This window comes from Stylophora pistillata, chromosome 7 (assembly GCF_964205215.1).
Source record: "Stylophora pistillata chromosome 7, jaStyPist1.2, whole genome shotgun sequence".
NCBI lineage: Eukaryota > Metazoa > Cnidaria > Anthozoa > Scleractinia > Pocilloporidae > Stylophora > Stylophora pistillata.
Window position 1 is genome coordinate 27,070,537 of NC_142525.1, and position 19,212 is coordinate 27,089,748.

General features: G+C 39.1%; 1 protein-coding gene across 2 annotated transcripts in view; it reads right to left on the bottom strand.

The window, feature by feature from the left end:
• LOC111335468 (uncharacterized) overlaps positions 1 to 19,096 on the bottom strand; it is a 41,735-nt gene extending 22,639 nt beyond the window's left edge. Inside the window, exons 1-19 of one of the 2 annotated variants that reach the window (XR_015989310.1) lie at positions 18,859 to 19,096; positions 18,539 to 18,601; positions 18,264 to 18,296; positions 14,306 to 14,481; positions 13,713 to 13,872; positions 12,337 to 12,454; positions 12,121 to 12,197; positions 10,834 to 10,888; positions 10,123 to 10,250; positions 8,942 to 9,023; positions 7,673 to 7,830; positions 6,541 to 6,703; positions 4,693 to 4,773; positions 4,021 to 4,166; positions 3,608 to 3,725; positions 3,027 to 3,072; positions 2,822 to 2,917; positions 1,953 to 2,085; positions 466 to 1,342 (exon numbers count right to left, since the gene is read on the bottom strand). Coding sequence is in view for 1 of the 2 variants with exons in the window: in XM_088726816.1 (XP_088582942.1) it covers positions 1,213 to 1,342; positions 1,953 to 2,085; positions 2,822 to 2,917; positions 3,027 to 3,072; positions 3,608 to 3,725; positions 4,021 to 4,166; positions 4,693 to 4,773; positions 6,541 to 6,703; positions 7,673 to 7,830; positions 8,942 to 9,023; positions 10,123 to 10,250; positions 10,834 to 10,888; positions 12,121 to 12,197; positions 12,337 to 12,454; positions 13,713 to 13,872; positions 14,306 to 14,481; positions 18,264 to 18,296; positions 18,539 to 18,601; positions 18,859 to 18,977 (2,082 nt within the window). In the remaining variant the exon portion in view is untranslated. Of the gene's footprint in view, positions 1 to 41; positions 1,343 to 1,952; positions 2,086 to 2,821; positions 2,918 to 3,026; positions 3,073 to 3,607; positions 3,726 to 4,020; positions 4,167 to 4,692; positions 4,774 to 6,540; positions 6,704 to 7,672; positions 7,831 to 8,941; positions 9,024 to 10,122; positions 10,251 to 10,833; positions 10,889 to 12,120; positions 12,198 to 12,336; positions 12,455 to 13,712; positions 13,873 to 14,305; positions 14,482 to 18,263; positions 18,297 to 18,538; positions 18,602 to 18,858 lie in introns of those variants that run through there. The other variant, XM_088726816.1, reaches the window with a different exon arrangement.
• Between the last annotated feature and the right edge of the window lie 116 nt (positions 19,097 to 19,212).

Sequence of the window (19,212 nt, forward strand, 5' to 3'; positions counted from 1 at the left end):
ACTGTAGCTATGTTGAGCTTTCATGGCCGAGAGATCAAATGTAAAACATGCGATTAACATTTAATATCAATAAAAGTACAGAGCCGTTGTAATAAGGAAATCTTTTAAGTGTCGGGTTTTCCTTCTTCAACACTTCAACACAACACTTCGAAGCCCCCCAGCACATACCGCCAAGGGGCGAAGGAAATCCGCTTGCTTTCTACAGGACGGTTGCATTACAAGTAGCCCACCTAGTGAAGAAAAAGTTGTCGACCTTTCTCGGAGGGTTATCATCAACGAGCACAATAAGTAGTGCTTCAAATTTCCCGTTTGTTCTTCTACTCTAGACAGATGGAAGCGCAGAAGACTCAGGTACAGGTAACTGTATTTAAGCGGGATTACACTTGCGGTAGATAAACACGTCTTTCATACATTCCACTCAATTTTCGGCACATGATGTCGCATATCAGGAGAAAATTGACCTACCTTGACCGAGTTATCGATCTCCATTGATGGATTCAGTTGTTGGAATACCATCACAACACACTCAGAAAAAACAAACAGACGAAAGTTTAACAATACGGCGTGAATGATGATACTCCTACACTTACTGTGACGGTTTATGGTTCTAATATTCCACGTCATGCTTTCTAAAGCATTCCCTGACTTTCCACAACACTAAACGAGTAACAAGAGCTGGGCCACTGCATTTTGAGTGTTTTGTTTGGCGACAAACAAAGTTAACTCCATTTTGAAGGAAACTACAAAATATGAATATAGAAAGATAGCAGGAGGAAGAAAAATTGAAGATGATAACGAGACAGAAGAAAATTGTCAAAATTATCTCGCGATTCGTAAACGCTTGAAACGAGTTCAATGCTGAAAAAGGATCATTAACTGGATGATTTGCTTTATCGCCATTTTATTCTACAACTGGAAGCTGATTGAGTTATCTTAAAAAAACATAGGTAATTTCTAGTAAATCAGTTTCATAACTTCTCTGGTCCTGTATCAAACCGGATGACATTTTGACCCAGATCTTAATTTCTGCCTATTTTTTGTTTCGTTTTTTTTTTGTGTGTGTTTGTGTGGATTTTGTTTATGTTTGTTTGTTTGTTTTTTTATGGTACAGCTATCCTACGAGGTTAACTATTTATTTAATTCAAAATGTATTTATGAAGAATATCTCATACGAGAAGCAGAGTAGTGTCCAGTCTGTAACGACCGCAAGCCTTAATGTGAATGACTCATCTGCAGTTGTCTCAAGCGAGTGGCGGACAATGTCCACTGGTCCGTCCACTGTCTCATGTTCAAGTCATCCAACTTCACCCACGGTACAACAAACTGAGCTGGTTGCTCCCACCTAGTGGTGATAAAACTGCATTAAAGCTAAGCTTAACGAAAAAGTTCTGCTTGGTTATTTAGTTTTTTTCGGATCCTCGACATGTTTAATACCCTCACCCTCGACATGTAACCCTCGACCAAAAGGCAGACTCGCTTGGTTGATTGGTGTCTTAAGTAAACCGCAACTGCACGGGTTTTGCTTTGTCGCTCAGTGATTAGTCAAAATAACTGACGCCTCCCTTTCACCCAATCAGATGTGAAATTAAAACCAATCACAAGTTAACCCCTAATTGTACTGCTGGCAGCCTGCTTGGTTTTTCGCTGATTTCCCTTTGGTAACTTCAGGCAGTTTTATTGTTTTTACTTCGAGTTCTAATTGGCTCCTGGTGATATTTTCCTTGCTATGATTGGCTGTTGTGGTTGCTTTCGTTTTTCAATCGAAAAGCGCTCTATCAGTATGATCAAAGACCACATCAGCTTTTCAAGAATACTGAAGAAATTAAAGAACAGAATGTTCGTATGAGACTAAGATACCAGTTGGCACGCTTAAGAACTATCTGTGGAAAAATATACTTCTTGTCCTCAACCGGACGTCCTCTCTTCCCTCCAAATAAAAAAAAGGATCTCACCATGAGCTTACAACGTCCTTAACAGAGATACAGTCTGACAAAGCTTTGGTGGTTTTGTTGAGGCCTTTCTGTATCATTGGCATGATGTAATCAAGTTGAGCGCGGTCCTGTTCGGCAACTTCTCTCCGCAAGCCTGTCGACCAAAATAGGAAAATTTAAAACTGTCATCTGTTACTGCCATCACTCTACTCATGACTGTCAAATCTGTATGAAGCGGTCACCCACACCCACGGGGGAATGACATGGAGACCGCTTAATACAAGTTGACCGCTAAAAACAGGTTCTACAGAATAGGGTATTACAAAAAAAAAATAAAATAAATAAAAAAAAAAAAAAATTAAAAAAAAAACATAAAAAAAGTTATCCCATAATTGACCACTTAATGTTCATGCAAAAACTCACTACAAAAAAATACTACAAACATTGGTTTCGGGAGAAAAATATGGATTAAATTTTGCTTGAAAGATTATTCTTAGTTTGTTTGAGTGGTCCTGATTCAATACAGGTGGTGGACAATACAAAAAGGCCGTTGGGGCTCAGAAAAAGATGACCAGTACCGCTTAATAGAGAAGGAGATTTAAGTACAGTCTGTAATTAGGGGGTAAAAACTTCAGGATTTTGAGAAAACAGGTTCGACTGTATTTATCACGGGATAGATAGCTTGTATCGTAACCAATCAAATTGCGGCATTTGTGATGCTTATACTAAGAGTGATAGAGGGGATTTTTCCAGAATGTAAAATCGCTGCTCCAAAATATAGAAACTAGCCCAAACGTTGCAGGAAGACCACTTAGTACAGATCTCAGCACTGAAGGATACCCAGGCTCCTCTCCTTTCCTGCACGCTGAATATTGATGACCACTACTTACCGTTCAAATGCACAACCATCCTATCACATGACCCCTCACCGCTGACTTCAGAAAACATGCTATTACGTGATTGTACCAGAATCTTCACGTCGTCAACTTTAATAGGGTAAGAAACACACGAACGTCAGGATTCTATTGACTGACAGAGTTTAATAACGACAAGAAAAACTGTTCGAACACAAAACGAACTTTTCCAGGTACTTACCTTTCTCCTTTAGATTCATGGTTGTTGGAAGCAGTTCTTCAGGGGCCTGGATGAGAACAAACCAGAAGTGATTTTTCTCCTTTGTCCTGCGCTAGTTGTGCACTAGCTCGTGTGCTCACTCGTGCGCTCGCCCGTGCGCTCGCTAGTGCGCTCGCTCGTGCGCTCGCTCGTGCGCTCGCTCGTGCGCTCGCTCGTGCGCTCGCTCGTGCGCTCGCTCGTGCGCTCGCTCGCTCGTGCGCTCGCTCGTGCGTTCGCTCGTGCGTTCGTTCGTGCGTTCTCTCGTACGCTCGCTCGTGCACTTGCTCCTGCGCTTACCATCTTTTTAAATCCACCTACTAAAATGGCGCGTTGTTAGCAGTGTGCAGGACGCGTGTTTCATATCATTATGGATCTAAAAATGGCCCACGAATAAAGGTGGTAAGTTTCTAAAGGAACTGTGTTGCTGCTTCGGTGGGAGTACACGATTATTAGGTTGTATCAAATGAGTTAATATTGTAAATTGGCCACTACAAAGAGTTAAGTGTCTCTAAAGCTGACGTTTCGAGCGCACTTTGAGATCAAACCGAGCCTCTCACGCTAACCTTATACATTGGAAAGTCCAAACTCTCTAAGACAGCTCTGATTGCTCCTCCGCCTCCACTGGTGGTGAGATTCTCCAGGCGGTTAATTGATAATTCACTGACTGGAACTCTTCTGGCACTGTGCACAGAAAGCGAACTGGATCAAAACTTTAAAACCCAACATTGATATGCATATTCCCACCCTGTTCTCTATTCAGTAGCAAATGGCTCCGACAAGGAGGATTTGATTAACAATCGAGAGCCTCTTGAGATAGCGATCGTTCTGCCACTTATTCTCATGACCTAAATGTTTGATTCAGGGAATTTCTTGTATTTTTTTCCTACCGGCTTTTTTCAGGGGTGAATTGGAGAAATTTTGTCCAGCGAGGACAAATATTTGCGGTTCGGTTTGCCTATAGCCACTCATTACTCGCCTGTCCACACCGGAATAATGAACTTGACCCAAAGGTAACGCAGCAAACTTGTCCACCTCCCGTGCAGTACTGTTCTGTAGCTGTTTTGTCATGGCAACTACGTGTGCCTCGTGCGAGCAGATCTTTTGCTGCATGTACTGGAGGAGCTAAGAGGCAAACACAAGGGAAAGAGAAATGATAAGATAAAAAAGTATGCTACAGCCCTAAAATAAGCACCAACGCGCCGACACTGGCTGTTGGCACTAGTTCTTTTGGTTCCAAAAAATTATATAAAAAAAAAAAAGGTACGCAGACATGAACATCACTTTTATCCTTACTAGGCCGTAATTGGAGCAGTATGTTTCGCGCTTTGCAAGGGACGCAGGAATGGAGACGTCTTGTCGACGCTCCATGCGCCACTTGGCATCTGAAGGACCGATATAAATGGTGCTTCTTAACCATTTAGCTTCCAAGATCTCAATAGTAATTCTCCTTACTGTGTACCATACAATTTTTATGATGCGAGTTTAAGAGAGTTTGGTATTGGATCAACTGACAATCCCTATTTGGTATTTTTCATTATTCTCACCACTCGTCTGCTTGATATTGTATTGATACTGTTAGGAGAAATTCTGTCTTGATTACTCACGGGCGTTAAAGGGTTAACACAAAATGAAGACTGATGACTCTCACCTCCTGTTTTTGATTCTCGATCCTTGTTCTGGCGTTTGAGTTTTGTTTGACAAGAGCTTGAATCAAAGACTGTTTTGTTTGCTGAGAGCAGAAATATGTATTAAAACTGGAGCCATTTGCAACTAAGAGTCCAAAGTAAGCCACAATCCTTAACAAATGGTAAACACCACAGCGTACACTATTGAGTTATGGATGCACGCGGGAGGTTGCTAAGCACGAAAGAAGCGTAAGAGTCGCTCGAGGCGATAGCCTCTAGCTTCTTGAGTGCTTAGCAAACCTCCCAAGTGCATCCATAACTCAATAGTGTACGCTGTGGTGTTTACCATTTGTTTTATAACATAACATTGATACATTGTAGCTAAAGAGTTCCCTTTTATTTAACAAATCTTACGCGACCAGAAAAAACAAGCGCGCGCGTAAAAATAATCTTTGCATTTGCTCACGTCAGCAGCGTACACCCATGGGCAAATGGGGGACGCTAAATTGACCAATCAGAGCGCGCGCTTTACTTTGGTTATGTTATGTTTTACTTCGCTTCGATTGGTTTAGAATACACGCACCACCCACCACACCGGACACATGTTCCTTCGACTGGAACGACACTGAGGTCGGTCTGAGTGTAGCATGCGAGCAGGGGGGGGGGGGGGCGGTTAACTTATCAGGCCCGTAAAACAGTTCTGTTTTCATTCAAGATGAAGGTTTAAGAAGTTTTGAAAATTACACAATAGAACTTTCAGTTTAAGAAACAAAAATGGACTGGTCAGGGAGCTAGAACCTGCTTTACTATCCTTTAAATTTTGATTTTTTTAAAACGTGGCTTCGGGCCCGTTAAGTTACTTGGACTTTCGAGAAACGGGCCCCAAGGTCCTCACTGTTAGCGCTGCACGACGCGAGCGTTTCTCCGCCCGCGGCAAGATTTGAGACGAGTCAATAGAGGTTAACCAAGGGCCTGGCACTTATTATGGTAAGCGCCAGACCATTTCCGATGCTTAAGGGCTCATATTTTCCGGCGGGAGACGGAGACGGTCGTCCAGAAGCGCTCATAATGCAATGACGGTTTGTCGCAGGCTAGTCTGACCGAGACTGAGTATTTTGAGTTGAACATTGCCACTACATCTCGCTTTCAGCTTTCATATAACAAAGTCTTTTTATATTTCCTTAAGATCTACGCGTACCTCAATTGATTCCCTTTTTCTTCGAACGATTACCCGCGCTAACACACGACCCAATTCTCCACTAACCCTCCCAGCCCTCAGTATGCGATTCTCAATTCTATTCTGTATACATTTCCTAAAAGGCTGACCAAGCTTCAAGGAGTTTCAGGGCTTGACACTAATGGTAGCCCACTAGCCACAGTAGAAGTTCAGTTTTGGCGAGTGCTTTTCGATTTCCACTAGCCAGTTTTGGCTAATAAACAAACTGAAATTGACGTCGTAACATCTTAGTTGTAACTAGCCACTTGGCTAGTAAGTTAAAAAGTTAGTGTCGAGCCTTGAGTTAGCTTGTTTCGGCTCCTTGAAATAATTCTCTATTTTTACTTTGCTGTTGTGATTGCTTGGGGTTTGGTTTATGGCCCTTCATAAAAAAGCAACCTTAACCCTTTTACCCTAACATCAGTATGCGAATGACCATACTACTCTCCACACACTTCCTAAGAGGCTGCCGGACCAGACGCTGTTTAGCAATCAAGGGCTTCTTTAATTGGTTATCATTTCCTTTATTCATGTGACCTTACCGTGTGTGATTCACAGGTAATATTCTAGGGAGAAATAAAAAGCTGGCCACTCTCGATGGTAAAGGGGTAAAAAAAAAACAGAAAAAAAAAAACAACAAATAATAAAAACTCACAGCTAGCCTTTCAAAGTCTTGTATCTTTTTGTGTTTCATGATCAGGATTTCCTTGGCCCTTTGCCTTTCATTTCTACACTCGGCCAGTTCAGCTATCGCTGCCTTCATGTAATCCAAGGAGGCTTTTGATGCTGCCAGCTCTAACTCATTGTGAAGCAAAACTCTAAGGAAACAAGAAAAAAGTTAGACTTTCATAAGATGTTTGTAACTAATTGAAGAATTTTCTCTTCCTAAAAACTTTAATGCAAGAAATGAAATTCCACGAGACGTCCCTCCTCTTCAGACGCGTTCTTTTTTTCTACCAATCTGCTGTGAGACACAGCACTTTTGACATGTAAAGCGTCTCACTTCTCGTTAGATTGACAAATTGTTTTCCTGGGAGTCGGTTTTTTCCTCATCAAACTCGTCTTTTTCGCCTCCCCTTTCTCTTTAAACGCGTCTCATTTCTCGTCTGAGTGAATCTGTTTTTCACGTGTCACGTTCTTTCTCGTCAAAATCGTACTTTTCACGTCTTCTTTCTCATTAAACTGTCCAAGTGATACGCGTCTTTTGTTCTCGTAGGACGCGTCCACTTACTCGTCAGACGAAACTTATTCTCGCGGATATTTCTAGCTAGCCTCAATACTATTGGAGAAAAAACCCTTACCGTCCCGATACCAGGCTAGAGGGGTGACTCCTTCGTATGGGACAACGATTAACCTATACTTCAGTCGCATCCCATGAACACAACATTTGTTTCAACCTCTTCATTTCCCACCTCCAGCAAGAGAATCATGTATGCAGTTGTTACATGCATATGACAAAAGGCATTCACGAAATTACAATTCGTACAGAGCTTCGAACTGGGATACTTCACTTTTATGGACTACATCTAAACATACCTGTACTCTGGTTGTGTAGCCTGATCGTCCGGATGATCTGAAGTATCGACAAAAGGAAGTCATCATCTCAAAATCGAGTCTCATGATGACTTCCACTAAGGTTGTTGAAACGTATGTCAGTTTTACCCGCACCTGTCCTTCTTGGGCTTTCTCTCATCAAGATGGTCAGACTACACAATGAAATGCTGCTTCCAGCTTCAAACCATGTACTGTGTTACCTGTGTTCTGTTAGCCTGCAGAGTGCGACTTACCTTGCCAGTTCAATATTTCCAGGAGAGTCTTGGTAACTGGCAACAAAATTACCCTCCAACTGTTGCTGGAGAGTTTGAAGTCTTTGCCTTCCTCGCCAGGCTTGATTAAGTCCTCTTTCAGATTCAATAAACCTTTGGAAATGAGCAGCTTGACCTTCCTATAATTCATGATAAAAACAATATACCTGATTTCTTCGAATAAGCGCCCTCCTCCCTTCCTTCCCTAAAAAGCAGGAATACAAGGAAAACCTGTTTCTACTGCCACTAAATTGATAACTTAAAATGATGATGCTGATGATGAAACTGTATTAAGATGTCTAAAGAAACCTCCTAGCTTAAGTTGGAAACCCCCCTTTGCTAATTAGGGGACACAGCATAAGTAAATATAAATTAAGGTAAAAATATTTAAATATAAGCGTAAGTATAAATGATATTAACAATATTTACAGTATGACAAAATGTATCTATGAATTACAAAGATGACAGCACTTGCACCCATTATCCATTAGTGTAACTAAATCTAATGTACGTATTTTGTTTTTGAAACATTTTAAGGTGGTAACTTCTCTCAAGTCTGGGGATAATTTTCCCCAGAGACTGGGCCTTAAATTGCGGAGGGAGTGGCTGCCATATGTTACCGTATTGTACCTAGTCTCCCTCGCAGCCGTTTTTTCGGAAGTCACGCAACGCTCAGCGGAGAAATCAGACTGCCTTAGGTTATAGTTAGATCTATGCTTAATAAAAATGTCACAAATATCGGAGGGACATAGATTGTTCTTGGCTTTACACATGGCTTTAAAGCTTCAACTACAGTGAAATCAAAACAGGTTAACAGTTTTTTAAAAAGCACCCCCCCCCCCCTCGATGAAGTGCCCTCCTTCCAAAACCTGCCTCTCATATCAGCCGAAATTTAAAACAAGCACTCAGGCGATTATTCGAGAAAAAATACAGTAAATGAATAAACTAATACTAGCTAGAGTTATGACGACAATACTGAATTGTGTATCGCAAAGTATACTATACGATCTTCCTATGCAATACTGTTCATGACATTAATACTGTTACAATGTGACATGTATTCTTTGAAATGCGAATGGCTTCAGAAGTACAAAACTGTCTAGATTTCATTAGGGTTAAAATTTATCCACTCTGACTTTTGACTAGTCACTAAATTTGCAGAAGCCTTTTTCGACCTTCATCAAAGTGAACATTCTGATTCCCAGTGTGCAAAGCATGAGACAAGAAGGAACAATTTAAATAATGGCTTACCTCTATCAACTGATGAACACTTTGAAGCAGAGAAGGTGGTGATGAAGTGTCTGTAAGTTTGCCAGAGTTTTCATATTTAAACCTGACGAAGAAAAATTTCAAGCCAAGCTTTAACAACAAAACAGAGTGAGTCAGGTGATGATTAGTAAGTAAGTAACGCGGTGGCCCCTGGATTGGGACGTCAATGCCCCAAGCCCGGTCAAGTTTATTGTATTATGTTCTTGAGCACAACACCTTACTTTTACAATGCCTCGCTCCCCCCTTCTACAGTCTGGAGTATACATGGGTAAAGGTAAATTGGCACAGAAAATTGACAAATTGTTAGGGGGGGAGGGTTTGCCAGCATTTGATTAGCATCCAATCCAGAAAGAGGATCAATACTCTAAGGGGGTTTCGTGCTAGAAGGTAAAGAAAGCTGGATTTGTTCTGGGAGTAAAGGAAAGCCAAGGTCCTCAGAGTTAACCTTAACCAACAGAATATTAATATTTAAAGTAGATAGCAAAAATCAAAGGCAATCAGAGCTCTCGCCAACCCCTCCCCCCCCCTTTAATTTACATTTAGACTGCCAAACAGGATGTAAGTGCGAGGCAAGCAGGAATCACAAGTCACAAAAAGGAGCTTTCTTTTCTCCAACCTCTCCTCTTGCATGACTAGCATTTGCCTCTATTTAGCTGAATGCACAAAAGAATTTGCTAATTTAAATTGTGTTTGGTAACAGGAAATTGTTCTAAACTCTCAACAGAAATAATTAACAAATGGTAAACACCACAGTGTACACTATTGAGTTATGGATGCACGCAGGAGGTTGCTAAGCACGAAAGAAGCGTAAGAGTCGCTCGAGGCTATCGCCTCGAGCAACTCTAGCTTCTTGAGCGCTTAGCAAATCTCCCAAGTGCATCCATAACTCAATAGTGTACGCTGTGGTGTTTACCATTTGTTTTATAACATAACATTGATACATTGTAGCTAAAGAGTTCCCTTTTATTTAACAAATCTTGCGTGACCAGAAAAAACATGCGCGTGTGGAAAAATAGTCTTTGCATTTGCTCACGTCAGCAGCGTACACCCATGGGCAAATGGGGGACACTAAATTGACCAATCAGAGTGCGTGCTTTACTTTGGTTATGTTATAATGACCAATCAGAGCACGCGCTTTACTTTGGTTATGTTATAAAACCTACTTGAGTTGTTGAGCATCTTTCTTTAGATCAATTCTCACAGACAATTCCTGCAGGCTGATTGCAGAGTCCTCCGCTATTCTACACAAAGATGTGAGGATGTCTTTTGCCATGTGTTGAGACAAGGCATTCTGAGTCGAGCAAATGTTTTAAAAAAATAAGAAAACAAATCAAATAAAAAATAAATAAATGATAAAATTATAAATGAAGAAGAGAGCTAAAGGGATTTCATGTTACAGCAAAAGACATGGTTTCCTTTTGGCCAGACAAATCAAATCTGGACTCTGTTTATCTGTTTCAAATCCTAATGGGAGTAATCATCAAAGTGATAAGACACCATGCTCTCACGGTGCTACATTCCACTGTTATGGGGAGGTGTCCACAGTATGAAGGTGGCCATTAGTGGAGGTTTGACTATAATCTTTTGTTGTATCATTTAAATTTTAAGATTGTTTTTCATGAACATTACAAAGAATAATGCACAAAATTTTGATGTGGCTCCTGAATAGCAGTGCTACCATTACTAGTCATTTGATTCTTGATACAGAGACAAGCCAAAGCTGCTGCATCTGTGGTTCACAAAAACCATTTATCTAAAAGAGCCCCTACTAATGCATTAAAGAAAAATGCAGCCATGACTTTGAAAAAAAAGTTGCTGGTATATTTAATTCAAAGTAACAGAAACCATTTCAGGTAAACTAACACTACACAAACCTCTATTCCAGTCCATAACTGATCTTTAATCTCTCTCCGACTTGCATCCTCAACCCTTGGTGTAATAAAAATCCACGAAAAAGATAAGTTGTTGCATTTCGTAAATCAGTGCATCAAGCTTAACTTTTCTTCAAAGTCAGCCAAAATGTCGTTTGTCAATTTGTCACCAATAAAAATAAAGGTTGACAAAAACCAGTAACAAAATGGCACCTTTTACAGTACATAGACTACAAACAGTCCCTCCTACTTTTTGAGCACCTCACTCATGGAGTTCCTAAGGCACATAATTTGCATCACTCTGAGAGTTCCCTGCAGCGCGCTCACAGCAACTTTTTTACACAGATTTTTTTTTTAATCACACGAGGGACTTCACTCAAAAGAAGGGGCTGCCTATAGTCCCGGCATTATACTGCTTTGCCACTGGCCATACCACATATCTATGAAGAACAGCCAAATTGTGGCCAAACTTCAGCGATCAAAATTGGAAGAAGATATACCATCTCCTGTGAGAAAGTTTTGCAGTGGCTTTTTACATGTGGTATTCACCAAATCAAAATATGGCATCCAATTTGATTTACCATTGTTTTGGAGTTACTAGCCTTGTCTTGACGTGGAAACACAAAAGGATTATCACATGTGTGAGAGGCTAGTCAGTCCAGAACAATGGCAATTCAAATTGGACGCCATATTTTGATTTGGTGTATTAAGCTGAAATCTTTTTTTTCCTAGAATACATTATGACAGAGGTTTGGATTTTCTGTACATGTTTTATAATATACAACACTACTTCTCTAAGACTATCTGAGAACATTATGCACAGGTATTGTTGTATAAAATTACAAAATTATATAGAGAATAATACAAGGGCCCAAGTACATGTAGAGTGTTTAACCTGATACCAGTGAATGAGCAAGATATTGAGTTGAACACGAGAAGAGAAATTCCATATCTACAAACAAACATGCATTATTTTGTCATTCTTATTAATAAAAAACATCATAGGCCTGTTAACAATAATGATCCCAACTTGAGAATGGTGAGTGCTTTGCCATTCTTTCGTCAACTTGTCTGAGTGGCAAGAAACGAGAGTGACGTGTCAGTAGCTGAGTAGAGATACCTAAAACATATAAAAACTTCTAATTGTTGTAAGACAGGTGTGTAGTTACAGCTTTTCTCAGGGATGGAAATCCTTGTAAAACACAGGAGTTTGTATAGTAACATAATTATCAATTACCTACACAATGAAATATAACCATCATAAAAATTAATAATTATCGATTCACAGACCTTTCATTTTCTTCATCTGCCTTGCAGATATCGTGCAAAAATGATCCAATTCTTTCACATGATTCCCTGACTGATCTCTGGTTAAACAACAGAAAAAAAAACTTGAAATATGGTCAATTCCCAAAAGACAGTTTGCATGTACATGTATTACATATATGTACAGCAGCTGCCGTAGTATTGTTTGGGTGTAAAGAGCAATTTGCATTCACAGCTTACTGTCGAAGTTGATTCCAATCCTGTAGGAGTTGATCGCCCATCAGTTGCAGTAAATGTTTGCATTCTCCCAGTTATGATTCCTTGTGTTGTATAATATGTTGGATCTGCTGATTTTTTTCTGCACCAAAACAAAATAAAAAAAAAAAAAAATTCAAATTCACCAATCAAGACACAGAAACAATACATTATATGATATTTTTTGAATGTCCAAAATATCACAACTGTTGACCCTGGCAGTTCCATGACGAGACTCACAAAGTTATAAATTACGTTTTTTTTCTTTTTTGGCGATTATAACTCTTGATTTCTACCAGAAGTGATCAACATGTAACTTCTCCCAATGACATCCATACGCTATCTGGCAAACAGGTAATGAGAATACTCAAACTTATCATGTAGAAGTTATCTTGATGTAACACCATATCGTGATCACATGGCTCCAACCTATCTTGTTGAACTTCTTAGTCGATATATTCCTGCACGAAACCTCCGTTCATCAAACATGAATCTGCTTGAGGTCCCAACAATTCGAACTAAAACGTATGGGCAAAGAGCATTCTCCTACGCTGCACCATATTTGTGGAATAAACTACCTGAATGCATAAAAAATGCCGAATCTGTTGACTCCTTTAAACGCTTATTGAAAACTTATCTTTTCAAAAATTAAGCCACCAGATTTCTTTTTGATATTGTATGTTGTCAAATATATGTATAACATGTAATAATTCATTAGTTTAGATAGAGTAACGAAAATTGCACGTATAGGATTTTTATTGAAATTTTGTTAATTGTAATTGTAAAGCGCATAGAGTTCAATTTTAATGCGCTATATAAGAACTTATTATTAAATTAAATTAGTGATGTAACACCAAATTATTTTAACTAATTTACAAGAAAATGTTTTGCAGCTAGAGCGGAGAATTAACAATCAGATCTTGAGAATTAAATGGTTAATAGGCACCGATAACCTTTTGTCATGAACTTGTACATTGTCATCGCTATAACAACAAAGTACCGATTAATCTGTATGTCCCTCCTAATCTGTTGCGTGAACATGAACAGCTTTCCACAGACTGTTTGGATCACCTTAGATATCCCTTAGGCATTCCCAAGCTCTTATGGGGATCACATATGATAATTACAGGTTTAAGCTTGAAATCCACACCTAAATAGCAAGATGGATTCTACTTATTTTTGTTTTGCTTTCACTCATAACCCAATCCTGTCCAATTGTGAAGTACGTATCAGAAATTATGGTATTCATAACAACTATATTATATATAACTGTAAGTATTTTCATTCACATAAATAAATAGTTGAAAAAAGGAAAATAAAGTTTAATTTTCATAATTTGCAGTTTGTCAAAACCCCTGTACCTTGCAATATCCTTGTAAATTGTACTCTTGTCATTGATCTGTTTGGCAAGGCCCATGTACAACTCTGCCAACCGCCTGCACTGCTTGGAATGGGCACTTAGCAAAGCAGTTCTCTTTGTAAGATCAGAAATTTCCTGGGTGGTTTCAGAATATGCCTCTTCTGTAGTAAAATTAAAAATTAAAGTTAAAATAAAATGGAGTTGATGTAGTTTATAAGAGAAGGGGGGAAATTGCGGTGACCTAGTTGTCATTGTGCTAAACTCAGGTTTAAGGTCCTATTTCCAAACCCTGACCCAGTCACTGCATTCTTTTAGTGGGCAAGAAACTTTCTACTCACCATTTCCCTCTATGCCAAGGGCTGAAAATAAACACTGGAATGCTTTCATGGAAAGTTAATTACAGACCTCCTGTCTATTTTAAATCAGAATCCCTGCCTCATAGTTATCCATGTTGAGTAAGATACCAATTTGCTTGTTTCCCTTTTTTTTGTACTCTCACTGATAAGAGGCAAAACAACACAACCAACATGGCAACTTAAAAAAAAGAGAAATGAAGATTAAGTGTTAAAATATGAGATAAAAATTATGCATTACCAGCCTCAAGAATCTCCTTCTGCAAGGCCCTCATTTCTTTTTCCAGATGGTGCACTTTATTTCTCACTTCCAAAAGCTCCTTAGTTAACTGAGAATGTTTCTCTTTGAGATCTCCTCTTTCACTATAATCTGCTTTATCAACTACAGGAGTTCCTTGTTCATGGATCAGCTTTTGTCTAGAGATAGTTTCTGTCAAGGAAACTTGAATATACAAACATGTGGATGGCTCACAATTCAACCAATTAAGGTAAAAGCCTTTGGAAGGTGGTGGTGAGGGGGGGGGAAGGGGGAGGGGAAAGGGGGAGGGGGAAGGGGGAAAAACAGGAAAGGGCAGAGGGAAGGGGGGGAAGGTTGCGTGAATGCATGTTCTGCTAGTAAATGTTGAAACATTTAGAGGTTTGAATGCTAGTTTGCACATTCTCATCTATGCTAGCTAAATTGGTAGTCAGTTGGAAAGGGTAAAAAAAGAACACTGGTTTAAGTTTAGAGGGAGCTAAAACAGAGAGAGAGTGAAAAAGCAAATTTCAAAGTGATTTGTGAAAATAACTCCCAAGAAATCTGAGTGTAGTCTGTTCTTAAGCTATGTGTATTTTGCACTAATTCAAGTAATTTCCTAACAGTCAGTTGCTATTTATAACTTACAGGTATTATTTCATACAATACAATACAATACAATACAATACTTTATACAAGAGAAAGGAAAATAAAAATTGTAAAAGTATCTCTCGAAAGGGGATATTCTAGAGGTTAACCCTATATAAAAGATTCCCCGAATAAAAAGATCAAAACATTATATACAGATAATTAAAAACTGTTTACCATCATCTCAATCAATATTCATGTAAATCTTTAGTCTGTTACGAAATAAAGTCAATGATCCTGCGTGTACAATATCTTTAGGCAAATTATTCCACATATTAACGATCCGTACAAAAAAAGAAAATTTGTAGCAATTTAAGATAGCTATTTTTACGTAGAGCTTATAATCGTGATTGGCTCTAATTCGATTACATTTAGTAAGTTCAAAAAAGTCAGAAAAATGAAGACTATCTATTTCCAGAACTATCTTGTAGCACTGGATCAGAGATAAAAACTCTCTTCGTTTCTCCAAAGTTTGCCAATTCAGTAGGCGGCAGCGGTCTTCATAGCTCATTTCTCCGCGTTTTTGCTTTAATGCCAACCGAGATGCCCTTCTTTGGACTTTTTCCAAGGATTCGATATCCTTTTTTTGGTAGGGGCTCCAAACGGGGACAGCGTATTCGAGTATAGGTCTTACTAACGACTTAAAGAGGCAGGAAAACGCATAGCGATTATCGTTTCCAAGTGATCGCCTACTTATACCCAACACTTTGTTCGCCTTGTTTACTATGTAGGAAACGTGTTTACCCCAAGATAGATCGTAGTTTATTGTGACCCCTAGGTCCTTGGCGCTGTCGACAGATTTTAGTTGCGTACCAAGGGAATAACTAGGCTTGGATCTGTCTCTACTGTGCGTTACACGCATAACTTCACATTTTTCAGGATTAAAGCGCAACTGCCACTTGTTAACCCAATCGCTTAATTTGTTCAAGTCCAGCTGTAAGGCTGGTATATCCTTATCAGGCTCCATGATCTTGCGATAGATTTTAGTATCATCAGCGTAGATTTTCACGGTTGATGCAATGTTTGCCGAAATATCATTTATATAAATAATGAATAGGATTGGGCCGAGTACTGTTCCTTGAGGCACACCTGAAATCACGGGTGACCAGTCTGAACAATTGCCCCTTAACACTACACGCTGCCTTCTATTCGTCAAAAAATTTCTAATCCACAGTAGTAGAGAGCCGTCTATCCCATACCGTTGTAGTTTCAGCAGCAAGCGCTCGTGTGGCACGCTGTCGAAAGCCTTGGAGAAATCTAAGAAGATGATATCCGTTTGTTGCGAGCAATTCCTAGCCTTTGCCCAGTCATTGTAACATGTAAGTAATTGTGCCAACGTCGATTTACCCCTTAGATACGCAAATTGGTCTGGATTAAAAAGATTGAGGTCTGACCAAAAGTCGACCACACGGGACTTTACCACAGCTTCTGCAATCTTGCAAACAATACAAGTCAGTGATATTTGGCGGTAGTTCTCCATGAGATTTTTGCTCCCTTTCTTATGGACTGGAGTGATGTGGGCCGACTTCCATATACTTGGTAGTTGACCTTAAAAGAGGAGGATGTATTCAAAAATAAAGCCAGTGGAGATGACAACACTTGAGCACATTCTCTTAGGATGCGAGGTGATATGTAGTCGGGCCCGGGGGACTTGTAAATATTCAAATTTCTTAGCAATTTCTCAACTTCCGTGGCAGAACAAAAGATGTTACATAATTTCTCATCTGTAATATATTCAAGGTCGGGAAAGTTTTCGTGATCCTCAACAGTAAACACCGATGAGAAATAAGAATTCATACCATTGGCAATGCTCAGGTTGTCGTTAAGATACGAATCGTTCACCTTTAAGGACGCTAAATCACATTTGACTTTTCTCTTTGATTGAACAAAGTTCCAAAAAGGCTTTGAACTGTTTCCGGTCTTTAGTTCATCTGCCAGATTGTTTATAAATTGCCTACGTGCAGAAAAAAGAAAGTACCAAGAACTCAAAAGAAAAAGAAAAAAAAAACTCATCAAAAGAAAGTACCAAGAACTCAAAGTAACCAGTTTCTAAGCCAGCAGTTAATTAATAAGAACCATGTGGAAATGTCAAGGTCAAAGGTGACAGGTGATAACAGAGAAAATTGAGGGGGTGGTACAAGAATAAGTGATAAAGGTACTGGAATGTCAAGGGAGAGCCAACAACCAGTAGGCTGAGAGGAAAAGGACAAGAGGGTAATTTTGGTTGGGAAAGGACTGTTATTTGGGAGAAACGAGGGTACAGCTCTATTTGGTAAATTGTAGACTTTAAGGAAATAACAACTGTGACAGCAACAAGGATGTGGCCAAACAAAAATTATTATGGGTAGAACAATAGCTCAGCATGTGCATATCAAAACTTTGTAAATTTTACAGCTGTACTTTGCAGAACAACACAAAAATCACCAGAATTTGCAAGTTCTGAGAATGGAAATCCCAACAGCAAATCATCTATGTTTCCATTTTGGTATTCAACAGCTACTTAACCCTTTAACTTCCATGAGTGGTCAAGAGAGAATTTCTCCATACACAATATCAACACAATATCCAGCAAGAGTGACAAGAATAAAGAAAAATTATCAATTGGGGGATTTTAGGTTGATCCAATACAAAATTCTCCAAACCAACATCATATGAACTGTGTGACAGATAGTAAGGAGAATTACCAATGAGATCTTGGGAGTGAAAGCACTAAGTAAATATGTTTTATGCTGAAGTAAAGGTGCACTGCCCTGAGAGATAGTAAACACATCCAGCCATTCACGAGATTCTAACTTAAAATATATATTCATTGTCTTCCTCGGCATTATTGTCCCAGGCCCAGTTGTTCGAAGGCCAATTAGCGCTAACCCAGGGTCAATGTTTAATCCAGGTTTCTTTATTTCTCTGTTCATTAACCTTTTTGGGTAAATTTTCTCTATTCTTTTTAGAAATCTAATCATCAAATTGTAGACAAAATAATTTAAAATGAATTTTCTGTTAGTGCTTTCAGATCTGAAATCAAATATCACACTAACCTTGGGTCACCATAACCCAGCTTTGAACAAGGTCCAGTACTCAAGGTCCCTAATATGATATACAGACAATCCCTTGACTTTTTTTACCATTATAAGAGGTTTCCTCAAGACATTATTTGCAAGCCTACAGAATTTCTTTTAATCTATTGCAGTGACCTAATATTTGTCACCTTTGACTTCAACATCATTCTAGAATGTTGATTTAAGATATCAAATAATATCAATAATGATGATACACAACATGCAAAAAAAAAATTTTTTTTTTATCAAGAAGAGGATACAACTTCAAATTCCCATGGATCTTCTGCACAGTTCTGTTATTTCAAAAAAGGAAATAATTTGTATTAAAAATTTGCAAACTGACATCTAGAATGTAGCATCTAATGAAAAATTTCTTGAACCTGTTTGAACAACAAACTCATTTAAATAAATACCTTTTGAGCTGCAAAGAAAAGCCTAACGCAGACTGAGTGCCTGGGCCATGTTCAGACTTCTATTACTCCTCGGTTGACCTTCGAATACGACAAAAACAAACTTCAAATCTCATGCCACTCACCTTGTAGATCTGACATACTGCAACACATACTTCCAAACATCCACCATTGCTCCACGGCATAACCTGCAGAAGTATTGCAGATTATAACCAGTGTTTTTCAATGGTTTTACATTAGATTGGGTTAATACCCACATCTGTCTGTTAGCAACAACAGTTTCTCTCTCCCCATTGCAAACACACCAATTAATATTTCAATAACACTTGTTCATCACACACCGAATTTCTTCGATCTAGACCCACTAGAAATAAGAATGTGTAAATCTTAAATGCAACGAGTAGTTTAAAATCCTTCCATCAAAACCTTTTTAATTGAACCTTACATCTTGAAATTGTCCTTCGATGGTACACTTGTGTTAATATGTCTTCCTTGCGATCGAAATCGCATTTCGTCCAAGGCCCAACCTCGCAGTTGTTCAGCCAGATCTCGATCTCTCTCCATTTTGACAACGTGGATAAAAATATATCTGTTTGCTGGGTGTTTCTACACAAATAAATCCCTCGTTAATAGTTGATTCAACGACCAGAAACTTTTAATATGTAATTTTGCTTTTGGCGGGATGATCAGTTGTTACCAGGTTTCCCAAGCCAAGAGGACCCGAGTCAGGATTGGGCTTGTGGGAGAAGAGTCCAGCAGCCCGGTTTATATTACTGTACCTGACTGCACCTTCTTTTTG